The sequence below is a fragment of the Ovis aries genome, chromosome 8 (assembly GCF_016772045.2).
Source record: "Ovis aries strain OAR_USU_Benz2616 breed Rambouillet chromosome 8, ARS-UI_Ramb_v3.0, whole genome shotgun sequence".
NCBI classification, from domain to species: Eukaryota; Metazoa; Chordata; class Mammalia; order Artiodactyla; family Bovidae; genus Ovis; species Ovis aries.
Genome location: NC_056061.1, coordinates 20,957,744 through 20,984,189, shown reverse-complemented (window position 1 = coordinate 20,984,189; position 26,446 = coordinate 20,957,744). Strand labels below are relative to the sequence as shown.

Genomic DNA, 26,446 nt, shown 5'->3' with positions numbered 1-26,446 from the left:
GTTGCTTCAGCCGTGTCTGACTCTGTGTGACCCCATGGACTGAAGCCCGCCAGGCTCCTCTGTTCCTGGGATTCTCCAGGCAAGAATACTGGAGTGGGTTGCCTTGCCCTTCCTCAGGGGATCTTCCTGACCCAAGGATTGAACCTGTGTTTCCTACAGCTCCTGCACTGCAAGCAGACTCTTTACCACTGAGCCACTGGGGAAGCCCTCTATAATGCGTAGTCAATAAATATTTTGAATACCACCCTGCCAATAAATATATCTATTTTTAAATCAAGAAAATTAACATTAAAATCTTAATGAGTAATCATTTTACTATTACTGAACTAGCAGCAATTAAAACTATTAAAATATAGCCTTGTTAAGAATGGGAGCTAAGAAGCTTTTCTAAATGGTAGAAGGGGCAATACCTAATAAAACAGAAATTCACACACATTATGACTGCCTTCCTAGAGAAACCTTCACACCATGTACAAGAAGGCATGTATGTGGATGTTCATTGCAGTATTGTTTATAATTTCAGAATATCAAAAAATACAATTCCATTATGATATAGTAGGAAAATAAAATATTATATATTTAGGAAAATTCTACACTGCTTTGGAAATGAGTGAACTATAGCCTTAAGAATCAAATTAGGTTCATCTCAAACACTTAAAGTTGTGTGCAAAAATCTCATTGAATGTAGAAAAATACATACTATATGGTACCAGTTTTAAAGCAATAGTATATGTTATTTAAAAGCATTTACATATGAGGTAAATTTCCAAAGGTTTGTATAGTAATGATATAAACCAAATCCAGAACATTAATTATTCCTTATGAGGGGGATGGGAATGAAATTAGAGAGGGAGACAGAGGCCACATTAGTATTTCAAATGTCTGATGTCTCAAGACAGTAAGTATGAGTATTTATTACTTTTTATATATACCTTCTTTTAAGTTTTAAATGGCTCATAACATAAAAGCGAACAAAATCAATGGCAACAAAAGCAAAACAAAACATGGAGAGGAAATTAAGAGCGATTATCAACCAGCAGCATGAATTTTTATTGTTTAAAATGTTTTATTCATAAATATAGTGATTCACATTTCAAAAATACCTTAGAGAAAGTCTCAGAACCCTCTAATTGCTAGGAATAAACAAGCAAATGAAACCTAGCTTTAACACTTTGTCCTGGTCAAAGAAAACTTTTCCTATGAGTCTTCGAGCGTGGGTCCAATTTTGTTTTCAGTGGTTCTGGTAATGAAGTTGCCATTATTTTCTAAGGAATAGTCCCTTGATTTCATATACTATTTTAACCAGGAAGTTTCCCTGATAGCCTTCTCCTTAATATCAACTGTTCATGACCAGTTTAACAACTTTGTACCAAGATAAATAGCAAATCCTCCCTCCTTGGTATATGCTTTTCAAATATTTGTAGACTGTTATCATGTTCTCTTTTAGTCATCACTTAACCAAACTGTGCAGCTTAAATCCTTTAATCTTTCCTCATAAATCAGCCCCTCTTGCTTCTAATCATATTGTTTCTTTTCTGTAGGTTCCTTCTTGTTTTCTTTTGGAAATAAGATTCCTAATCGTTCAAGAGTAGTGAAGTCATCAGTTGAGAGAAAAAAAAGAAAAAGAAACAGACCTCCATAGCTGGTCTAAGATTTGGCACCTCGTTTACTGCAATTAAAATAACCTCCTAGTGGAATGAAAATGAACATCTAATTTTTCCCAGTTTATCAATCTCTCCTTTCTTTTTGTGTTATAGGTTCTAGACAGAATATTATCATTTGATTTATACCAGCTTTGTACACATTTGTTAACATATCCAGGCAAATTTAATTTTTGACTTTTTTTCTTTAGTCACTCTTTCCCCTGTTGATGTTCCATATGTGTTGCCAGCTTCTATCACAAAACTATTATTTATCAACATGAGAATTTTAAATAATAGTTAAAAGACATATACTCTAATATGTATTTCCATAGCACTCTAACATTTTTATTGGGAAATGTATTATTGTAACACAGGCACACACACGGGGTTTTTAAAATAAGCCTAAGATAAAAACTCATGACCTACCTCACTGTTTAAAAGAGAAAAGTCCTCTTTGTGCCCTCACCACAATCACTTCCGGTCCCTACCAAACATTACTGCTCACAGAATTTGGTGCTAATTACTCCTTTGTCATTCATTAAAGTTTATCACTTATGAATGTATACCATCAATATTAAACAATGTAGTGATGATTGTACTTAGTACCATCTTTTGAAATGATTAAAATAGTAAATATTATATACTGTTTATCATTGTCCAATTTGTTATCACCAATGCATTATTTATTATTGGCCCTACATAAAAATGGATTCACTTTTTCTATGACTTTCTGGCTTCATTCAACATTAGGTTTTATAATTCATCAATGTTAATATCTGTAGGCGTTCTCCACAAACGAAACCAACAATCAGTTGCGACCTATGAGTGTGTGCGTCATCTGACCCTTTGCAACCCTGAGGACTGTAGCCCGCTAGGCTCTTCTGTCCATGGGATTTCCTAGGCAAGAATATTGAAGTGGGTTGCCATTTCCTCCACCAGGGCATCTTCCCGACCCAGGGATCCAACCTGCGTCTCCTACATCTCCTAACAGTGCTAAAGGCAGATTCTTTAACACCGAGCCATCTGGGAAGGCCTTGCTAGGGCTCTGGTTCCGTCATGACTTACGTATTCTTACTCTCTATGTGTGGGTTTCTTGTGCGTACATTAGAATTACAGTATTATATCTTGCTTAGTTGTCACTTTTTCTGACTTTCGGAAAACTACCAGAGGATGCTTCGTGGCTTAGTCGTGACTGACTCTTTGCAACCCTTTGGACTGTGGCCACCAGGCTCCTCTGTTCATGGGATTTTCCAGGCAGGAATACTGGAGTAGGTTGCTATTTGCTTCTCCAGCCTTTGAAGGGTGTTTTCCAAAATATTCAAAATAAAACAAGTACCTGAATTTGGCAGAAGGAGGGAGGTTGAGATGGGAAAATCCTGAGTACTAGTTTGGGAATCTGAAGAGTTAGGCTTCAATCACAATTTTACCACTAATTATCTCTGAGGCATAATAATTAAAACTTCTTACCATCTCATAATCCATAAATGATTTGGTAATTCATAAGTGAATCTGGCAATTTCTGACCCTTTCATATTAAATTAATTTCAGTAGCCTAAAAGTAGCTCTTTAAAACATATCATTAACTAATGTAAACTTGTGAACTAAAATTTCTAAAAGTTGTGAAAACTGAAAAAGTGTTTAAAACTAAAATCCAAAGTAAAAGAAAAATGCCCCGACTATGAAACTATGTATGATTTGGCAACAGTAATTCTGCTGAAATATCTAGTTTATCCATGTATTTGATCTAATAAACAGTTTACCCAAACCTCCTGACTTGTTATGAAAGAGAAAGAAGAATGAAATTTTGTAGGTTTCTATATTGTTAGAATTGTATATTGTAGAATTGTCTGTCATTATCAAATAGCTGATAATGATTTATTTCTTTTCATTTTTAAAATTATAGGGTGGCTTCACTCGTAAATATTCACTTAGCTCAAAAACTGGAACACTTCTTCCAGAATTCCCCAGCGCTCAACACCTTGTGTACCAAGGATGCCTTTCTAAGGACAAGGTATTAATTAAAGATACTTCTCTATTGATTTTCTGATATGTTGGTTCCATATCTCAATTTGCTGGGAATCTCATGGCACTCGTGGGAAACAGAAATCTGCATAATCAAACATAATTGACTGATTTATAGGAGGGACAAATGTTTACTAACATCGATTCAGGACTTTCCAATTAATTATTTACCATCTCCCTGATAGTATATTATCAGAAGGTGGTATAATAAACCTCAAAAGACTAAAGTTTATTTTTTGTTTAAAACTCAGTATCAAGGAAGAAAATCCTAGAATATGCCTATCATATGCAATTTCTTTCATTTTAAGTGTTATTTTCTACTAGCACCATTTCATTTCAGTAATTAGTCATCAACCACTTCTCTAGGACAGAATTTGTTCCTATCACTGAGGCGGAGATACCTTACTCGAAGATTCCAAAGATTCTTCTCAATTATAAAATTTTGTGCTCTGTTGCAAATTTTTTTGAAAGTTAAAGAAGAAACAGTTTCCTGAAATCCAGTTTATAAAATAAACTGCATTGCTTATGTAATAAAATTGAAAGCTAAATGCTCCCCTATTTCTAAACTTCTAGAGACATTTGCTGGGTATCTGCTGGCTGACTAATAGCAGGATCCATTATTGTATCAGAGCATAAAGATTTCTGCCTTCTTTTCAACTAAAGTTCATTGTCTATTAGCATTTGAGAAAATATCTTTCAGAGTATATTTAAGTCAGTTCATAATTTTAAGGTGCAAAGACAGATGAATATGATTAACAATGTCCAGCTGTATTTAGTAATGGGCATTTGTAGAAACTGGAAATTAAAATGACATGCTGTTAAAAAGGTCTATTCATAGATAAGTAGAGATGCACAGTAACTTCATTCTAATTCATAATAATGACAGACTTATTTTCCCAGTTAGGAACAGGCAAAATATTGAAGGTAATTCGCAGATCCAGGCAAGCCTCTTAAATAATGTCTACTTCCTACTATGCTCCTCTCCCATCACATTTCTCAATGTCATCACATCATCTTTTAACCTTATGGAAATAATATGATATTATCACTTCAGATTGGAGACACTTCCAGTAAATGTTAACATGTGACAATTTGTGGGGGAACTTGTGGAAATCTGCAGGACCTTGGGGAACACAGTTCTTTGGGGGAGGGTATTGTTGGGTCACCTTTGTGGAGAGGATGGCTCACATGCAAACATATCAAGAAGATGTTTACTGTGTAAATATACCAGGTGAGGAGGGTAGATGGAGAGAGTAACTAAGAAAAAAAGTGAGAAACATGTTCCAGTAGTTTATTTCAGCCTTCTCTAACCTCCAAGGAATTCCTTATCTGTCAACTTGAAAAACTGGTCTGTAGATCATTTCTCACTCAGTATTCAAGATGCTTAAATAAGCTCTGGTTTCTAAATTCATTCCCAGTGGCCCCCATCATGAGCCCCATACTTCCCTTTGTCCTTTGAGGACAGCTGGGCCCTGCCTTTTACCTTCCTAGACAGTAGCCAAGTTCCCCAGGTAACGTGTCAGTTCACAGAAAGAGGGGTGTGGCTGAAGCTGAACACTTTTAAGCACCTACTTTCTTGAGGCAGATATGATGGAGACTGCCTAGTGAGAAGCTGACCCCAGTGAGCGGTGTTGGCTGAAGCTGAGGGACCTGCTTTTTGCCCCCATCAGAGCATCACTCAAGACAGACACTACCTCCTCTCTTGCTCACTGACTTTACTAGAGCGAAGACTTGCCTCTAATTCTACCCTCTATAATGTGATGTATGTTCTCAGAAAATTGAGCAAAATTATGTTTATAAAGACTACAAAGTATGCTACAGTGAAAAGTTCTTACCCTAAGACTGTGTAACTATTAAATAAGCAAAGTACCAATGATAAGATTTAAAATTTGTGATGCTTTCTGTATGGAAGAAAAAAAAATTGACACAAATAAATGGAAACACTTGTGAAGAAGTTCACTTTTCTTTAGTGGCTTTCAGGGGTCAAAGGGTTAATTTTTGACAACAGTTATTAATTCCTTTCTATCATTCATGCTGTTCTTATCCTCATTTAAAACTATGTCTTGCGGCCCATCTGAAAATTGTTGCTTAAGGTAAAGAGCATATTTCATTTGCATCAGTGGTGACATATCCTGGCAGAGGTGTGTAGTCAGCATACCTCCTTAGAGGTAGATTGGTAATTTTCATGCCATCATCATACAGCTTTACACTAAACCACAAAGATGTCTGATGTCGCTGGGCTGCAGGGATAAAGGTTGGAGAGCAAAGAATTGGAGTAGGACACCCCTGTCACCATCACCGCCCTGGATACTATAAAGATAAAAATAGTTAACCATAGAATTGTATTATGGATTATTCCAGCCACTTTCATGTGTTAATTTATTTAGTCCTCATAACAACCCGATTAGATATTTACTGTTTTTATGATCTCCATTTTATAGATGAGGAAATTAAAACACATAAATGTTAAGTACTTTGCCCAACATCACATAGCTACTAAGTGGCAGATGAGAGCTACCATTCAAATTCAGGTATCCTGCAGGCAGAGTTCACACCTCTAACATCTAAGCCTGTTCCTCTGTTCACATAGAACACACAACCTGTAACAGATAGCAATATTTCTAGCTTATAAAATAAAAATGTTTTGAACATGGGTGTCCCTAGTTTGCCAAAAGATTAACAAGTTCTAACCCTCTGCAAATTGTAAGATGTTTAAGATTTTCTATCTGCGGATACAAGTATTAGTGTATACATGGAAACAGAGAATTTTTGCAACAGACATTTAATGTTGAAATCTTTTTTGGCCAACGTGTCATTTAATATTATTAGTAATTTGAGGTAATACAGTAAGATCTTATACTTTCCATGAGGAAAATTGTTCCATGTGCATCACGTCTTGTTTTATCTTCTTCAACACCTTATAAGTAATATGTCATTACTACTTGAAGATATAAAGCTTGGGGTCAGAGACAAAGCAACCTGTGCAAAGCAGTGCAGTGGAGCCAACATTCAGTGTTAGCTGACTCCACAACCAAAGCTGGAAACCACTGCTCCGCGCTGCCCAAGCACCTGCTAATAACACTGTGTGAAGAGTTCATGTATGTTACCATTTTACATTTATTTCTCCAATCAAAGGAGATTTTCTTATTAAGCAGAAAACTACAATGTCGCTTTGACTGATAGTTCCCTAAACAATCACTTTTTTCGTTTTTCTTATCACACTGTCCTGCAACTATCCATTTGCTCACCTTTCTCCCTTCACAAGGCAGTGTGCTCCTTAAAATAAGAATTACGCCTTCATCTTTGTTTCCTCAGCATTGAGCACAGTGCTTGGTACATAACAGGAATTTTAACGATCTGCTTGAATATATGAACAAATGTATGCGTGAACAAAATGAAGGCAGCATTGAAAGGGTGCTTTTGTTAAGATTTTTCTTCCTTGATATAGGTTGATACCCTAATAATGATGTACAAAACTCACTGCCAGTGCATCTTGGACAATGCAATAAATGGAAACTTTGAGGAGGTAAGAGTAACAAAGAACACTTTGCTGACTGTATTATATAAACATTCTTTTCTTGTTTTTCATACAAGTTCATGTTAAGGAAAAATGTTAATGTACGTACTCTTTGCTCTCAACTAGATCCAGCATTTCTTATTACACTTTTGGCAAGGAATGCCTGATCATCTTCTTCCCCTGCTTGAAAACCCAGTTATAATTGACATTTTCTGTGTTTGTGACTCAATTCTTTATAAGGTAAGCTCTTTAGGATGACTTAAATATATATTTCTCATTCCATCTAAACTTTTCAATGTTTTCAATAAACTTGCTATTTCTAGCTGGAGATACACTATTAATTTTTTTCTGATTAGAAAGCAATCAGCTTAATAGTATGTATGTAATAGTGAATGTATTTTAATGTAAATTTATATTAAGTAAAACAAAAATCAGTTTCTGTTTACAGCTAAGAATGATTCTCAATATGACACACTTCCATAAAAACTTATATAATTTTATTAACTGTCTAAGATGTTTTCAGAATGAATAGTGGCTTTTCCACAGTACCAGAGTTTGGGGAAAAGCAGAATTAAGCACTCTTACAGGACTAATACCTTGAAAAATCTGGAAATCTCTAATGTCAATGCATTAATGATGAATTTTGTTCTTAAGCCAAATAAGAGTCCCTAAGTGTCTACAGAAGGATCAGGAAGGATATCGAATGCAAAGAGGAGATGGTTGGCCACAGAACCAGCCATTCAGCCGGAAAGAGGGTAAAGCTAATTCCCCCAGGAATCTGTTCCCAAGTTAGAGTAGATACAGGTCCAAGCTGAGGGAGAAAACTGTATTACAATTTGGGTATTTTTAATTGAGTCTATCTGCATTAACCTGTTAAATTGTCATAAGGAAAAACAAAAGCTTTCCTTTTAAAACATATTAATAATTTGGGTAAGCAAGAAAACCCAAGCTGGAGCCCTGTTAAGTATTTTGGAGGAAAAATCCATCTAAGTTAGTTGCTGCTATTACATTCACAACTTTGCAGAGAAGTGAAGCAGACCCTAAACAGTCCAGAAGCAACTTTGCACATCAAGAACTGGAGGGTGGGCTTGACCTAGGATGAGGGAGCCCATATTTTCATCCTCTGTTCCAGTCTTCCTTACTGCAGGATAAGAGAATAGAGTAAGTGCTGTATATTCTCTACCTTTAGTTAAAGTTGGAGAAAAACAAAGGAGGGCAAGGATTGTCTCATTTCTCTGGATCAAATTAGAATATCATCATCTAGAGAGAAATGGTTCAGTTTGCACTAAGTGATTATCTGCAATGTTTAAGACATGATCAGGTAATCGGAAAGGTGAAAGCAGGTGGTTCCAAAAGTCAGTATAAGACCTGGGCTCGTACACGCACATTTACCAGCAGCAAGGTAAAGCTGTTCCGACTGTCTTTCAGACCTCCAAAACATATCCATAAAGCGTGGCTTTCCGCATTGCCAAATGGTCTATTTCTTTGCCTTCAGCACAGAAGTCCAGAGTTTAAGTACCTTTCCATACACAAAGTTTTTCCCACAGTGAGCACTGTAAAGAGAGTAGTGTATTGCAACATGAGCTTTGGCAAGACCTTCATCCCACCTCTAGAGACTGGTCAGCTTTTAGTCCTTAAAACTGTACATAATTACCAAGGCCAGTTCACTGGTGGCGAGCATACTGGGCATCTACCATACTGTCTGGTCTTAGTGTTTCATATACATGGACTACAGGTGAGTGTTGCTAGTCGGCTACAGAGGCCTTTGTGGATGAGTGTTTACTCTCATTTTGAAATATCTTCTGAAGCCCTCTTGGTCCTCGTCCCCAGGCTGGCCCACTCCGTTTATGAGCCAGCCCATGGGATCCATACTGTTCATATCCTATCTGATTTCCCATCTCCTTGATTTATCCGTTTTTCCTGAGCTGGTATCAGTCAGCACTAATTTTTTCTTTCCACTTGTTCTCATCAAGGTCCTATTCACCATCTCACCCATGTTTAAGGTCCAGTCAGTCTAGCCCTTTCTTTTCAGTGTTCCTTATGTTCTGAAAACTAGCACTCTGTACTCAGTATATTCATATCACCTGCTTAACTGGCATTGCAATATTTCTATAGACCCCTCCCCTTGCCTTTTACACACACACAAACACACACACACACAGCTCACATATACATTCATTTTAGAGATAAAAGTACAACTTTCAGAAATGAGTTAACATATTATTCTCTGGAAAGCTCGGAATAAAAAGTAGCTGACAAAGAGTAAGTGTGTCTCTATAGAAATATTAAGTAAGGTTTTATGCTAACTCTCTTTTGCTGTGATTAAGGTTCTTACAGATGTACTCATTCCTGCCACGATGCAAGAAATGCCTGAAAGGTAGGTTCAGTCAATAAAATATACTTGCTTGTAAAGGGTTTAACCTTATACATTATAATAAAGCAAAACATTCAGTAGAAATTCATTCATTTACCAGTATTATTTTCCTGCTCCTGCCTGTTTGTATTAGCTGAAGAGATGTGCCCCAATCTTTATATTCAAACCTCAGTGGACAAAATTGATGGGACAATCCTGAAATCCCTTTGAGAGCTGCCCAAGTGAAAAATAAATATTTAAGTATAGTTGACCTTTAAGATACTTGAGGAAGTTCTTCAATGGAAACTGGCTAGAGGAAGATAAATGGGATAATTTGTGGAAAATAACCACAATAATAAAAACATAAGGAAAATTGTTTTATATTTATTATACTTTAGTCTTAATTTTGAAAATCAGAAAGGAACATAATGGAATTATTACCTTCTTTTTAATAAAGGAGTAAGATCTCAAATGGAAATGATGCCTGAAGATTTTTCTTGAAGTCTTTTCTGATGTAAGAACAAGAGAAACTTGAAACAAAGCCAATTTAAAAAATGATAAATTCTAATAAAGTAATGAAATTTATTTTAGTATTTGGGGATACAAATGTACATAGGCAGGGATAATAGGTTCTCAATAAATACATTATGATTGATGAAACAATCTTTATTTTTTATTTACCTTTTCCTCTAGACTGGTTTGTTTATTTAAATAGTAGTTGGTCTGTCAATAGTTTCTTGTAATTATTGATACATAGTCTTTAAACATCTAATCTGAGCTCTGAATTAGGTAGACAACACTTCTGTGCCACAGCAAAATGGCTATGCTTACATAGTCGGGAAGATCCCCTGGAGAAGGAAATGGCAACCCACTGCAGTACTCTTGCCTGGAGAATCCCATGGAGGGAGGAGCCTGGAGGGCTACAGTCCATGGGGTCGCAAAGAGTCGGACACGACTGAGCGACTTCACTTCACTACACTTCACTTCTGCATAGCAACAGGCATTCAGTCAAGTGCTGTGTGTGCTGTGCTCAGTCGCTAAGTCGTGTCCCATGTGACCGCATGGACTGCAGCCTACTAGGGTCCACGGGATTTTCCCAGCAAGAATACTGGAATGGGTTGCCATTTCGTTTTCCAGGGGATCTTCCTGATCCAGGGATCGAACCCTGCATCTGCTGTACTGGCAGGCAGATCCTCTACCACTGAGCCACCTGGGAAGCCATTCAGCCATGTAACTAACAACTAGTAACAGCTGAATTTTATTAAACATGGTGTGGGAGTTTAATCATACCCAAATTATTTCACTTAATTCCTACAACCAACCTGAAAAGTACTATTTATATATTTATCTCTTAAGTATGCAAGTAGTTTGTATTCATTTAGAAAATGAAAAACATCCATAAGTGCATTTTAAAAAATCCCAGAGGGATGGTATGGGGAGGGAGGTGGGAGGGGGGTTCAGGATTGGGAACACATGTACACCTGTGGCGGATTCATGCTGATGTATGGCAAAACCTATACAGTATTGCAAAGTAAAAAATAAATAAATTTTTAAAAAATCACTGATAATCTTAGATTTTTAATGTCAGGTTATTATCTCACAAACTTTTTTCTGAGAATGTTAAAAGATGGAATTATAGTACACATGCCATTGCAGTATACTGTGAAAATCTTCCCATATCAACAAACACAGATGAGCATTTTTTAAATGATTGGATAGACATCTAGCATCTGAAAAATACTATATTTAATCAGTTCCTTTTCACTAAACAATTGGATTTTTTTTGAAAAACAACTTGTCACACTATTCCAAACTGTTATGATCCCAAATTCACAAAGAGGAACCTGGGAGTACAAAGAAGTTAATTTATTTGCCAAAATTAGTAGGAAGCAGAACCTAGATTTTAATTGAGGTCTGTTTAACTCCAATTCCTGCTCCCCAAGGTATGCCCCATCCTAAATATATTTAATCAGTTTCATTACGATGTCATATGTAGGTTGTTGACTGACTTATAAATTTTTGTATATTCTCATAATATATATATACAACCAACATTTGCAACCTCATTTTCTAAATGAGGTCCTATAATTTGTGGTAATTTATTCTATAGTTATATTTGAATTATAGGAATTATTAGGAATTTGAAATATAGGAATCATGTAGAATTATAGGAATATGTTACTAGAAACAAATATTAAATACTTGAAATGCATTGTGATCCCTATGCATGTCTCTCAAGAAGCCAAGACAGATCCAATCAAGTGCACACTTACCTTTTCCCAGAACTATTTTATAGAAGATGATTGAATTATCAAAATTAATAATAAAGTATATCTTTATTGATCACTTTCTGCCTGCCAAGTTTTAACCCAAACACTTTCCATGAATTACTTCATGTAGTTCTCATTATAATCCTGTGACATGAATGCTATTCTTATTCCCATTTAACAGATGAGAAAATTAGAGTTTCAGGAGACTGAGTATTTTGATCAAGATGATAAATGGCAGACCTAGGCTTAGTTCAGTCATGTTCTTAGAATCACAGAATAATGCTACACTTCTATCAACCTGCATTTATTTAATGCATTGTGAACTATTTAGTATTTAATACAGAGTTTTTTGTTCTTTGGGAATTTGTATAGCTTATTAGCAGACATAAGAAATTTTGCTAAGAATTGGGAACAATGGGTTGTTTCATCCTTGGAAAATTTGCCAGAAGCTCTAACTGACAAGAAAATACCTATTGTGAGAAGATTTGTATCATCTCTGAAACGACAAACATCTTTCTTACATCTTGCACAGGTATGTCAGTCAGCCGAGGGTATCTGAGTCACCAAACCAAAACTGAATCATTTGTTAGCAAAGACTGAGGAACTTTAAGAGACTGGGGACAAAGTAGACAACAATTAAATCCAATGTGAGATCCTAGAGTGAATGCTAGAACAGAGAAAGGACATTAGTGGGAAAACTGATAAAATTTGAGTTATGTCTATAGTTTAGTTACTAGTATTGTACTCACGTTGGTTTCCTGATTTTGGTAATATACAATGGTAATGTAAAGTGATGACATAAGGAAAAGCTGGGTAGAGAGTACATGGAAATACTCTACACTATTTTTTGCAAATTTTTTGTAAATTTAAAATTATTTCAAAATAGAAAGTAAAAAGAGAAAAAAACCTTTTTGAATGTAATATAAAATATAAAGCTCTTATTTGCCACATGAATTCTATTAATAAATAAATCCAATTAATAAAATTAATAGATGGTGGGGAATGAGCCCATCCGATATTTTGAAACCCACAACACACTTTAAGTGAAAGAAGGTGAAGTCGCTCAGTCATGTCCGACTCTTTGTGACCCCATGGACTGTAGCCTACCAGGCTCCTCTGTCCATAGGATTTTCCAGACAAGAGTACTGGAGTGGGGTGCTATTTCCTTCTCCAGAGGATCTTCCCGACCCAGGGATCAAACCCAGGTCTCCCACATTGTAAGCAAGTGCTTTACCATCTGAGCCACCAGGGAAGTCACTTTAAACTACTTCTAATTTAGTTCTCTTAAATAGGAGGAATAAAGTAATTCCTAAATTAGAGTTATATGTTTGTATATTGTTAAAATATACTTCCCCTCTCCTCAAATGACCCTTTGCTTTATGAAGGTCATCAGCCTCTGAAATTTTGAAAGAGTTAGTTTCAGATAAGAAATATAACATTGTGAAACTCTTTATTTTATGACCATGGATTAAAAAAAAATATTTTCTTATTCCCAAACTAGTTTTCAAACCTTTAACAGAGATGACCACGAGTCTCAGCTACTGCTTTTAGTTTTAAAATAAGAAATGAGTTATTTATGATGCATTTCTCTCAGAGAATTATTTCTCTAGAAGCTAAATTTTTCTTTAGATGGAAGATCAATGACATAATTTAGTATCCTTTTTACTTTCTTTATGCAGATTGCCAGACCAGCTCTCTTTGACCAGCATGTTGTGAATTCTATGGTATCTGATATTGAAAAGGTTGACTTGAATAGCATCGGATCGCAGGCCCTTCTCACCATTTCAGGCAGCACAGACACTGAATCTGATATCTACACTGAATGTAAGCCTTCTCTCTTTATTTAGAGCAGGGTCTCAATCTCAGTGCTATCCATGTCTTAGACTGGATAACTGTTTGATGGGGCAGGGCAGGGACCGTCTTGTGTATTGAAGGATGTTTAGCAGCATCCCTGGGCACTATCCCCTACATGCCAGTAGCAACCACCCCAAGTTGTGACAACCAAATATATCTCCAGACATTCCCAAGTGTCCCCTTGGACTACAAAATCATTGAGAAACCTTGGTTTATAGAAATACTTTTAATTTGAAAAATTGTTCTCTATTTTAAAACAGTTGTACTTACTGATTGTGAAAAACCTGGAAAATATAGAAAATGTTAAGAGGAAAATAAAAGCCATCTATAGTCTCATTGTCTAGAAATAACCCAAATAGGAAAAAACCTAGGAATAATGAAAATGGTTTTGAGTTTCCTTCCAGCTTTACATTACATGCATATGCATTTCCACATGTTTTCCACTCTTGGCATCATATGGGGTACAATGCATATCAAAATAGTATCTCAACGCAATCATGTTTTTCAAAGCAGAAGTGCCCTGCTTAGCTTTGGACAGTCTGACATTTACCAAGCCAGTATATGTGACCACACAACCAAGCCCCATTTCCCAGGGATAACACCCAAGTGTTTTTCCTACCATTTCTCTCTGAAAAGACCGAAAAAATGCAGCCTCCTATAGGCTATAACTCACTGCTCTCTCGGGACAGGCCAACCTTAGTCCTGCTTTCTGTTTCCTAACAAAATTATATTACCCTTTGGGATTCAGTAAACCTCAAACTGTTTAATAAAATGATAGTCCTAAACTGCCCCTTTAACTTTTACATGATAAAAGATTATTCATTTAAGTGGCTCATTTCTGCAGGGCAGAATTTAATTTTTGCTAAAGATAAAGGGTATTTCAGAAAGCAGGAAATCAACAAGTCTAGCCTAGTTCATTCGTTAACTTTCAACTAATCCATTGCATTTAATGAAAGCATTGCATTCAAAATGAATTATCATCTCTATTGACAACTTACTCCTCCCTAGTGCATAATATATAAACCTGCATTTCAGTATATACCAAGACATATACACTTGTGACTAACATTTTGAATAGTCAAGAACTAAGAATTTTTTGTTAGTTTGCAGGATATGAAATTAATTTCTTTAACACATTTAACTTAATCTACCTGTCTTTCCCTTTTATACTATAAAATTACCAGTTATTCTAGTTTTAGGTTTTATCTTGGGTTCAAAATAGAATACAACATTAGGCTGTCTTTCTTTTTTTTTTTTTTTTTTTCTTTTTACATGGTAGATGATTCTATCACAGTGTTTCAAGAACTGAAAGATCTCCTTAAGAAGAATGCCACTGTGGAGGCTTTCATTGAATGGTTGGATACTGTGGTGGAGCAGAGAGTTATTAAGGTATTTTTCAGATATATTCAGAAAATAAGATTTTGTTAATAGCAAATGCTAAACTGGCTGTAATTTCTTGAGTGGTGGGGGGTGGTGATAGGATATGTGTAATAATGCTTTGAAAAGCTTTTGAAACCCTACCAATAAGGTAAGTCAAATATCGAGATTAGAAATATGGCAGCTTTGAGAGCATTGGACATGAATTGGATTTTATTTATTGTTTTCTGACAGGCTATGAGACACTGTGCTTTCGCTATCAGTCAATAAGTTTACAACTGAGTAACATCAGTAGTGAAAGATGAACTTAAAACTGGAAAGATCTGGCCCTTTTCTTAAAAAGCATGTTTTCATAAAAGGTGACAGAAGATATAGTTTTAAGTAATTTGCATTTTTTAATTCCAGGAGCTCAGTATTTTGTGTTTTGTATGTGGTTTCTTCAGCTCGTTCAGTTAATCTTCAAGTCATCCATCACACAAGGCCATAAGAACAAATATATCCATCACCAATTGGTGTTAGCCATTCCATATCAAGGAAACTAGTTATAGTGAGGAACTTTTTTTTCTCCTGGAAGGAAAACAGATTACCATTCAGGACCAGAGAAGGCAGTTAATCATTCACAGAAATATATAACCCTTTCTTCATACTTCGCTTCTGCTCTTTTTAAAGCTCTGTCAAAGGAAAATTGAGAGAAAATATTTTGTAAATTATTTAATTTTGTTGTCCAATTCTGTTAGGTAACAAAACCATACACAATAAAGATCTATGAACCTGAGAAATGACAGCAAAGACAGATGGAAATTAAATCCCTGGGCAGATCATTTTATTTGATGAAATAAAAGGCATGCTGTGCCATCTGTCCATCTGTCAGTTTATCTACCTCTTGATCTTATGTACAAAGCATTTAATGATGAGATAAGAGATTTTATAGTTTGGTTTTTGTTGCTTTACTTTTAGACCAGCAAGCAAAATGGGAGATCATTAAAGAAGAGGGCTCAAGACTTCCTGCTGAAGTGGAGCTTTTTTGGTGCTCGAGTAATGCATAATCTCACCTTGAACAACGCACCCAGTTTTGGTATCTTATGTGCTTTATAAAACTCTTCTTAGATGAATTATATCATTCATTCCTCAGTCACATTTCCTATCAATTATTAAACGTCTGGCTCTGTCACTTCTCCAATCTGACTATTAAACCAGTAGACAATGATTGTTATTAGCCTGGGTATTAGAGTCAGACAACTTGCAGAGTTAAATCCTTACACTGCTTTTCTTTGAGTTTGCTTTTACCCAAGCTAACCTGCCTATTGTAGAAATGGGAGAATACTTCTTTCATTGGGTTACATGGGCAATTGAGTGAGGTGATATATATAAAAATACATTCCCAGCAACTGGTATACACAGTAAACAGCAGCTGTAACCATTACATTCCATCAGTGCTTGGATAAATTTCCTTTGTTAAACAAGCAAATAAACAATAATCCATATGTTACTTTCCAAAGGTACTATTCATTACAGTATGGTAATGAATCTTTTCCAGGAACCCACAAAGCTGTATTCCAAGAGTCAAAGAGGTGATTAAAAGACATGCTGTCATGTTTCCTGACCCATATGACTTATGAAAAAATTGAGTCAAGTTATCTTATTTAAAAGTTGAATACCTTCTTTTTCCTAAAATTTCTCAGATTCTTTGTTGGTAGTTATAAGGCTATCTACACTTCGTAATTGCATTTTGCAAAATCTTCACATTATAAAATAGGTTACGGTTAAGTAAATTGTCTTCATTTAATTTCTAACAGAATTAGATTGAACTAGTGAACTTGTATTGAGGCATGAACAAAACATATTGTCTATTATCTGAAAAGTGTTGCTTATGCTTAAGGTTTCTTAAATTATATAATACTTAATCCTGACTTTATTATGAAAAAAGACTCATTGGGAAATCTGTTGAATAAAAGAAGTTTAAGGTTTTCCAGGATATCTTCCACATGAAAATTACTCTTTTTCTTTTTTTTTAATGAAAGAACATTTTTGTTTCAGGAGAAACAGACATCTTCTCACTTGATACTTTTTTCAGACCATGTTGGCTATTGTCTAATTATTTAGTCCAAAGTAAACAGAAATAGAGGAGAGTAGAGCTCATTCTCCCTGGGTTAAAGCTTATCACACTCCAATGTATGCCCTCTTAAAGCATAAAGCATGTCTCACTTTCATCCGTATTTTCCTTTGATGTAATTAGTGGCCAAAGAGCTGGCAGGACAGCACACACAGGGAGCTGGGCAGGCGGTTCACAAAAAGATTAGAGACCCAAGTTAAGCATGTTGGTCTTAGCAGGTCATTTAAAGTCCAACAAGTATTTGTTTATTTCAGTTGCTCCTTGTAAAGTGCTGCGAGATGGTCACAAAGATAACTTGACGTCTCTCTTTTTTCTTTCCTTCTCTTTCTTTCCCTTATTTCATCTCGCAATGCCCTCTCCTCATTCCTCATCCATAAACAAGGTTCTTTCCATTTGATCCGAATGCTTCTTGATGAATACATTCTGCTCGCCATGGAGACCCAGTTTAATAATGACAAAGAGCAGGAGTTACAGAATTTATTGGACAAGTATATGAAGAATTCAGGTAATTTAAAATGTACATCTTATTTTGCATCTTTCTTTGTTGAAACCTAATTTCAGGAATTTGTAAGCACACCTGTTAAGTGGACTGATAGTAGACGCAGATTTTTCCCCATCAAACTGTCACTGATAGAGGATACTAACACTAAGAGAGCCCTATTTCTTCTTTCCTCCATTGGTACACAGAGTAGTCAAGTAGTCAACTGGAAACTCTGAAGAATAAAATTGATATTAACTTCCGAGAACTTAGATAAAATTGGAGAAATGAACACAAAAATAACTATAATTCAAGATAACATGTCTTATAAATGGTGCAGAGATGAGTTCTATGGGAATTTAGAGAGGGAAGGAAACTCATCTATTCGGCATGTGATGATTGCATTTGGAAGGCTATTCACTACAGAGTGGATTATTTAGTGCCCCTAAGAAAACACCTGGATGGCTGGATGGCATCACCGATGCAGCAGACATGAACTTGAGCAAACTTTGGGGGATGGTGAGGGACAGCAAGGCCTGGCATGCTGCAGTCCATGGGGTCACAAAGAGTTGGACATGACTGGGCTACTGAACAAAAGCAACAAGAAAATATCTACACCCACAAGTATATGGTTAGCAAAGCCCAGCACCTCTGCCAAGACCAAAGGTCTGCCTGTCTTATTTCCCATGGAGAACATTTCTCAAAAATTTCCAGATTTATGACACAGCCCTGGAACATTTATAGTTTGTTTGTTTTGTTTTTCACTTGGGCTTATCTACTAGGAATGTGGCAATGATGTTAGCTTTCCTATTTAAAAAAAAAACTTTCCAGATGCAAGTAAAGCTGCCTTCACTGCTTCTCCGAGTTCATGCTTTCTGGCCAACCGTAATAAAGGAAGCACTGTTCCCAGCGATACTGTGAAGAATGAAAGCCATGTGGAGACAACGTATCTTCCTCTGCCATCTAGTCAACCTGGAGGCTTAACCTCCGCTCTGCACCCGTTCCCTGCTGGGAATACAGACAGCATGCCGCTTCCAGGTAGGCTGTGAGACAACCAAGAACATCACTCAGGCTTCAGTATGTCTCACAGGAACCTATTCCTTTGTTTTCTTAAAGCTAATAACCTCCAGGTATTCCAAGAATAAAAAGGCTTATCTCCAATGACTTCTAATAAACCTTTATAATATTTTTGTGATTTTCAACAGTTGTCATTCATATTTTTATCAACACCATTTTAAAGACAGACATCACACTCTAACATACTCTTCTAGTTATATTAGAAGTCCAAATACTTGGTTATTTTCACTTGGTGGAAGAAAGAAATTAGATGAGGTGTCCACGGAATCCTTAAGATGCTTTGAAAGTCAAAAAATATGAGCTACTTACTTATTTATGGATTTTGAGGAGACTTTATTCGTCCACCATTATAAAATAGATTCAGGGGACCTGCAACTAAGACCTGATGCAGCCAAATAAATAAAAAAAGTTTTTTTTAAAGATTCAGCTAGTTTAGGATAACCGTCACAAAAATTTTTCCCTTTGGGCTATGTTTCCCTGTTGGTCTGAATGTTTATGGCTTAAACTAGCTACTAGATAATACTTTAAATCCACTTATTGCCTTATGTCTTCCTTGAAATCATATATACCTTATTTGTTGGACACACAGAAATTTAACTGTGGAAGGGCCTTATAGTTCAGGGGCCTAATTCCAACAACGGAAAGCTAGAGGCCCAGGGATTTGGTAGCTTTCATAGCTCACTGCTTATCAGTGGGGTTTGCATGGAGTTTTGAATTGGCTGCTTTGAAGCCATGGTCTTTTTGACGTTATTGCATTTTTCTTTCACACTATACATTGGCTTCCCAGGTGACACTAGTGGTAAAGACCCTGCCTGCCAGTGCAGGAGAGAGTTGCAGTTTCGATCCCTGGGTTAGGAAGATCCCCTGGAGGAGGGCACGGCAATCCACTTCAGTATTCTTGCCTGGAGAATATCATGGACAGAGGAGCCTGGTGGGCTATAGTCCATAGGGTCACAAACAGTTGGACATGACTGAAGCGATGGGATGTACAATGTCCCTTCTATACATCAAACCATTTAGCATTCAGTGTGTTTTTTTAATTACAGAGAAAGGTAAACAGCAGACCCTTTGCCCTTCCCAAGCTTGAGCTCTAATCATCTTTATACAGATGGAAGGATGAAGCCATCTCAGGCTCTTCTCCATGGTCAGTAACTCCAAAAGTTGTCACTATTGTGAAATACATACGTGTTACGATGATATTTTTAAGCCTAGAGTTTTGTTGTTTCCCCAGTCCTGTTATTTTTGGAGGTTAGAAATGATCCAAGTTGGGAAAAAAGATATATTAATAAATCTTTTGCATAATTTTAAATGTTGTGAGCCCAATCTGTTCTTAATGTGCCACTACTGAATGCTCTGGTAACTTTTTTCCAGGTCAAATGGAGCTTTCCCAGAGTTCTGGTCATCTGATGACACCACCTATTTCTCCAGCTATGGCGAGCCGAGGAAGCGTCATTAACCAGGGGCCAATGGCAGGGAGACCCCCGAGTGTGGGCCCAGTACTGTCAGCCCCATCACACTGCTCAGCATACTCAGAGCCTATTTATCCGACTTTCCCTCAAGCCAGCCATGACTTCTATGGGACCAACTCTAACTATCAGACTGTGTTTAGGACACAGCCTCACACCCCATCAGGACTCTATCCTCATCGCCCGGAACATGGTCGATGCATGGTCTGGAGTGACCAGCAGCTTTCTAGAGACTTCTTCAGTGGCAGCTGTGCTGGGTCCCCATATAATTCTCGGCCACCTTCCAGCTATGGACCATCCCCACATGGCCAAGATCCACATAGCCTGCAGTTTTTAAATACAGGAAGCTTCAATTTCTTGAGCAATGCAGGGCCTGCCAGCTGCCAAGGAGCAACACTGCCTCCTAATTCACCTAATGGTATTGAAATTTTTAAAGAATTTTTCCTTTCCTGAGATGGCAGTTAGGCAAAACCAGACATTGTGTGGTGAACAGCACATCATCCTGTGTAGAACTTTCTCAAGATCATGGAATCTTAGACATTTGGAGCTAATTTCAGCCATGTACAAGCATATCCTTGGGCTTCCTGGGTAGCTCAGCTGGTAAAGAATCTACCTGCAATGCAGGAGACCCCAGTTCTTTTCCTGAGTCAGGAAGTTCCCCTGGAGAAGGGATAGGCTACCCACTCCAGTATTCTTGAGCTTCCCTGGTGACTCAGATGGTAAAGAATCTGCCTGCAATGCAGGAGATCTGGGTTTGATCCCTGGGTTGGGAATATCCCCTGGAAGAGGGCATGGCAACTCACTCCAGTATTCTTGCCTGGAGAATCCCCATGGACAGAGAGAGGAGCCTGGCAGGGTACAGTCTATGGGGTCACAAAGAGCCAGACACGACTGAGTGAGTAAGCACAGCACAACACAAACATATCCCTAATTCTTGTGGCTTTATTACAGTTGTCCTTCTAAAAGCCACACAGGGTGAAAACATTGTCAAACCATATGCTGTGTCCTTTGAAGATATCTTTAGTGAATAATGTTTCTTCCAGAGAACTAGCAGCAGATCTTAAAGATTAGGACCTAGACAGTGCTTCCTGTTAGGCTGGTAAAACACATAAAGCTACTGAATTGAAAAGCTCTGTGGACTTATTCAGCCACCAAAGTGGCTGCTCTGTTGCTCCTCTCCTCAGCAAAGACCAGTCCTCCTCCCAGAAACATCAGTCTGTAAATAAAACTGGTACTTGATAAGTAATCTTTGTGAAAGGCTAATAGTGATTTTTTCTTCATAGGCATCATAAGATCTTATTAATTTAGAGAAGGGAAATATGAGAGAGGTGTAGTCTTATATCTCAAAATTAATAATATGATAACTTCTACATATTTTAAAAACAAAAAACAACAAGTGAACCATATCCATGGGTTTGGGTGGACTCCGGGAGTTAGTGATGGACATGGAGGCCTGGCCTCCATGGGGTCGCAAAGAGTCAGACACGACTGAGTGACTGAACTGAACTGAACTATATCCATATATAAGCACATCCAACTGTATTGTAAATGTTGATGTTAATGTAGTATTTACAGTAGGGTATCCTGAGGGATCTCTCCTATTACCTTGTTCTTTCATTTCTCTTCCTGAATATTATTTGTGATAAGTTAACTTTACTTTCTCAACACTTTCTGTCATAGGGTACTATGGGAGCAACGTCAACTACCCAGAGTCTCATAGACTTGGATCGATGGTGAATCAGCACGTTTCCGTCATCAGCAGTGTTCGCTCCCTGCCTCCATATGGTGACATTCATGATCCGCTCAACATTTTAGATGATGGTAGCAGAAAGCAGACCAGCTCATTTTATGCAGACCCACCACCTTCGGTTGCATGTCGAGCTCCTGTAGTAGGTAAATTATATTAATAGTTTTTGAAAATATTTTTAAAATGTTGTTAACCTCAGGTATACAATATTAACTGGGCACTCATGTTCCCACCTTTGTTTTATCAGTTTAGATCTGAAGTTATATTTTTTAATCTGTTAGGAACAATCTTACCATTTTTCAATTTATATGTTATTCTTTCCAGAAAGAATCTCTGGCATCTAATTTGTATGAAAATATTTCATATAACCTATATAAACTGTAAGGGCAATAATGATATCTTTTTCTCACTTTCTCTTATTCACCATTGGAAGCAGGACCAGTGACAAGAGCTGTCTTTGGACACCATAATCTCTATCAGTATCATAAAACCACTCCAGGTTTTTAAAAATGGTGACTTGTGAGGAAGGTTACTCTCACTTTCTCATTTGTACATAAAATTTGTACATAAAATGTGATTGTAGAAAATGTTGTTTTCTTAGTCTATAATGTACATTTTAAGTAAAAATGAGCAAAACTGTATGTTTGCCATGAAGTCCCCTAGCATCTTATTCCAACAAAGTTGCTGTCCCTGAGAAAATACCACAACTTGTACTAGATGATTCGCCAGCCCCCAGCAAAGTGTCTGCCACATAGTAGGATCGCCATATAGCAGTGAATTGAAAAAAGGGAACAGAAAAAAAGGCATAGACTTAGTCTCTAAACCGCTAATAATGTAACACAGGCAAAGTATATATCCATGTAAGTATCAGGGCAGGTGCAGTGTTAGTGTTTATATGAGATGATTGAAATCTTCCAGCGGAATTGATTTCAGATTAGCGTTAAGTAGAGGGTATCAACACCCAAGCAGAGCATAAGGGAAAACTGAATAAAGTCCATTCTCCTTTCTCAGTGTGTTTTTCCAATAATCCAATAGGAAGCACTTCATCCCTTCCTATGACCATTACAGATGCTCCCTGAGCAGAGTCTGCCAGCTCATCTCATGCCGTCTGCATATGGTCGTTGCTTCTGTGTTACTCTAATGAAGCAGAAAATTCCACTTCAGGAAGTTTCCTTGCTGTGAGACTAAAATGTACCGTGTTGCTGTTGTTACTATTAGTTCTGTTTACTTATAGAGATAGTAGACACCTTGATGGAACATAGTTTGGATATAGGAGAGACTCTAAGCTTTAGTTGTCTGAGCTGGCTTATAAGTGAATTGCAAAGAAGACTTCAAGGTGAAAAGAGGGAATAGAGTAAGCTGAGTGAGTACCACAAGGAGTGTGTGTGTGTGTGTGCTCAGTTGCTCAGTTGTGTCCGACTCTTTGTGACCCCATGAACTGTAGCCTACCAGGCTCCTCTGTCCATGGTATTTTCCAGGCAAGAGTACTAGAGAGGGTTGCCATTTCCTTCTCCAGGAGATCTTCCCCACCAAGGGATTGAACCTGAGTCTCCTGCGCTGGCAGGCAGTTTCTTTACCACTGAACCACCTGGGAAGCACCACAAGGGAAGTTAGGACCTATAAGTAAATGTCCTTAGTTATGAACCTGCTTTTTAGTGACAGAGATGATGGTACTTAGAAAAAGAAGAAAAGCAGTACTAAGAAAGCAGCAACCAAAAATGCAGGAAATGTAGTGCCTAGTGAGCCAATTAGTGAACAATTTTGAGGACCTACTGTGATGTGCCAATCCTCATTTTAGGAGGGCAGTTATGGCAGTGATCAGGTCAGAGTTCCTGCTTGTAAGAAGTCTGCAAAGATCAAGCAATGAAAATATTTTTAAAATGCATTTAAAAAGATAATTTCAGATACTCTCAGGTCAATTAAATACTACGGTAAAATGACAGACAGTAATGGATGAGCTGCTTTTGCTAAAATAGTTGGGAAAGGAATCCTGAGGCAGAAACATTTGAGTTGAAAGCTGAATGATAAGGAGGAGGTAATGTGAAGATCTGATGGTGCAAGTTCTAGGCAGAAGGAATGGCAAGTTGCATAGCCTCTGAAATGAGAATTCTTTGGCTTCAATGGGTAGAAAGAAGGCTCATGTGTTTTGAGCATGGTGAATGAAGAGAGGGGAGTAAAATAAATCAGAAGACAGAGGCCAGTTCACCTAGGGTAATATGAACCAGGGCAAGGAGCTTGGATTTTGTTCTAAGGGTAATGGAAAGTCATTGTAGCATTTGAGAAGAGGGACAATTTGATGTCTACTTCAGCAAGATTATCCTAGCCACTCTCTACAGGGTGAAAAGTGAAGCAAACAAAGGAGAGAGTCCTGAGACTAGTTAGGAGGCCTCTGTGTTAGTCCAGGTAAAGAGAAGATGGTGGTTTGAACGCCAATTGTGGAGATGCAGATGGAAAGAGGAAGTAGAGTGGGGGTATATTTTGGTGATAAAGTTGTCTGAATTTACGTTTGAAATTGAGTTTTCTTTGTGAAATATGTTGAAGAAGGAAAATGCAAAGGGGGAAATGAAGATAAGAATTGCTCTGAGAAACCATACACACTCAACTTTAGTACAAATATATATGCTAAATGCACAAGTAAGTATGAAGGCTTAAAGTGAGTGGCACAGAAAAAAGAAAATGTCAGTCTTTTTTCAATTGCTAATTATATTTTCCCTTACAGCATCCAGCCTGCAAACCCCAATTCCTTCCTCCTCCTCCCAGTGTATGTATGGAACTTCCAATCAATATCCAGCTCAAGAACCCCTGGACTCCCATGGAGCAAATGGAAGAGAAATGGTATCCTCTCTACCACCAATCAACACTGTGTTCATGGGAACAGCGGCTGGAGGCACTTAAAGCAATAGTGTCGGGTGGGGTTTGAAACTAAAAAATCTCTGCCATTCAAATCCTATCTACTCAGACTGCCATCAGAGAAAGAAAATGGACTATGCAGTGGCAGGATATTGTTTTTCAGGTCACTGGCATAAAACTATGGACAACTCCATAGTGAATGGAAATACTTGCAGAATTTGCCTTGCAAACAATTTGTTTAGAATGTATGTGGTCCCATTATTAATTATGCATCAAACATTATCAAATGAACCAATGGAGGTTTGAAGACCCAGACATTTCAACTATGAAGATATAATATTTCTCTTCTTAATTTATTGAAAATCTGTGTGCTGTTTCATTTTTGGTTTTTTAAAAAGAGAAACATTTATTTAATGCTTTTAAAATACTTTTAATTTATTAGGATCGCAGAATCACTGTTTACTATCCCTTATTTGACAACCGTCAAATGTGTATGGCTACCTCCTATGGAAATGTTTACAGGATCAAGACTTAGTTCAATTCAGCCTCAACCAAAGATGCTTGACTTTCAATTCCTGTGCATTAGTTTGATGATTTCTGTTACATAGCAGTATTCCAATTCTATGTAACCGAATGGAGATTACAAATGCTTTCCTTCTTTATTTAAAAAAGATAGGAAGAAATAAAGTATGGAAATATTTTTAAAGGCTTGGTTGCTCTCAGGGCTGGTACTGTTTCTAAAGAATTCTTAGGATTGGCAGGCAAAGTGCCTTGGTATATCAAATTAAAAACAGTAATTCTAGAATATTTGCATATCATATCCATGCATATAAATACAAAGAAATTGTGACTTGTAGACTGTTTCAACTTCTACAGATATGGAAGCAGTCTTTAACTGAGTACTTTGCTTAGAAACTGAGAGTGAATGAGTATTTAAGCATCATCTAGATGCAAAAACCAACACAGAAATATAAACCAATGCAATTTGATACACCATTCATCTAGCTGTATCTTTTCATACGTTTTAACTGAAAAAGTCTGTTGTTAAGACTTGTGGCCTATAGTAATGCGAAACTTCTATCAACTTTACAGGTTTTTCCTATAATCTTATGACAGGTGTTCTATTATTTTTATTAAGCAGAGGGTTATACTCTAAGTCCTGGGTACATCATTATAAAAGGATCTGTAAGCCCTAAACACCCATTTTACATCATGATGTAATTTGGTAAAGACCAACTGTGGAATTGTTTTCAGCAAGCAATAAACAATTTTATTATCTGTGGACTTGTTGGAGTGTTGCTACCATTTGCTAGTATGTAGTTATGAGCTAGTTAATTAGCAGAAATATTTTGCAACAATAACAAATCATGAGAAATCTAAGTGTCCTATTGTTTGCTATGGTAATATCATGAGTACAAAGGAAATGAAATTAATAAGGGCTTGGATTGAAGGAGAAAACAAAACAGCTTTAAGAAGTATTTGGCCATGAATATTAAAACTTAAAACCAAATTTCCACTGTATAGTAATTAAATATATATTCAGCATGTTTTATGTCAGACACAATGAAAATACAAAGATGAAAAAGACAGTGCCAATATCTTTAGTAAGTTCTGATGTAATGAGAAAGGAAAGATAAGTAAAATCTCAACTGAAGATTTTTGATTAAAAAGCAAGGTGG

At 36.9% G+C, this 26,446-nt stretch overlaps 1 protein-coding gene across 1 annotated transcript in view; it reads left to right on the top strand.

Annotated features, from left to right (window-relative positions):
* RFX6 (regulatory factor X6) overlaps positions 1 to 26,052 on the top strand; it is a 53,346-nt gene extending 27,294 nt beyond the window's left edge. Inside the window, exons 7-19 of the mRNA XM_004011174.6 lie at positions 3,547 to 3,654; positions 7,114 to 7,191; positions 7,309 to 7,422; positions 9,510 to 9,559; positions 12,178 to 12,337; positions 13,485 to 13,629; positions 14,939 to 15,048; positions 15,994 to 16,111; positions 17,532 to 17,654; positions 18,459 to 18,665; positions 20,076 to 20,588; positions 21,851 to 22,063; positions 24,637 to 26,052. Of these exons, the coding sequence (XP_004011223.3) occupies positions 3,547 to 3,654; positions 7,114 to 7,191; positions 7,309 to 7,422; positions 9,510 to 9,559; positions 12,178 to 12,337; positions 13,485 to 13,629; positions 14,939 to 15,048; positions 15,994 to 16,111; positions 17,532 to 17,654; positions 18,459 to 18,665; positions 20,076 to 20,588; positions 21,851 to 22,063; positions 24,637 to 24,812 (2,115 nt within the window). The 3' untranslated portion in view covers positions 24,813 to 26,052. The remainder of the gene's footprint in view (positions 1 to 3,546; positions 3,655 to 7,113; positions 7,192 to 7,308; positions 7,423 to 9,509; positions 9,560 to 12,177; positions 12,338 to 13,484; positions 13,630 to 14,938; positions 15,049 to 15,993; positions 16,112 to 17,531; positions 17,655 to 18,458; positions 18,666 to 20,075; positions 20,589 to 21,850; positions 22,064 to 24,636) is intronic.
* The last annotated feature ends 394 nt before the right edge of the window (positions 26,053 to 26,446 follow it).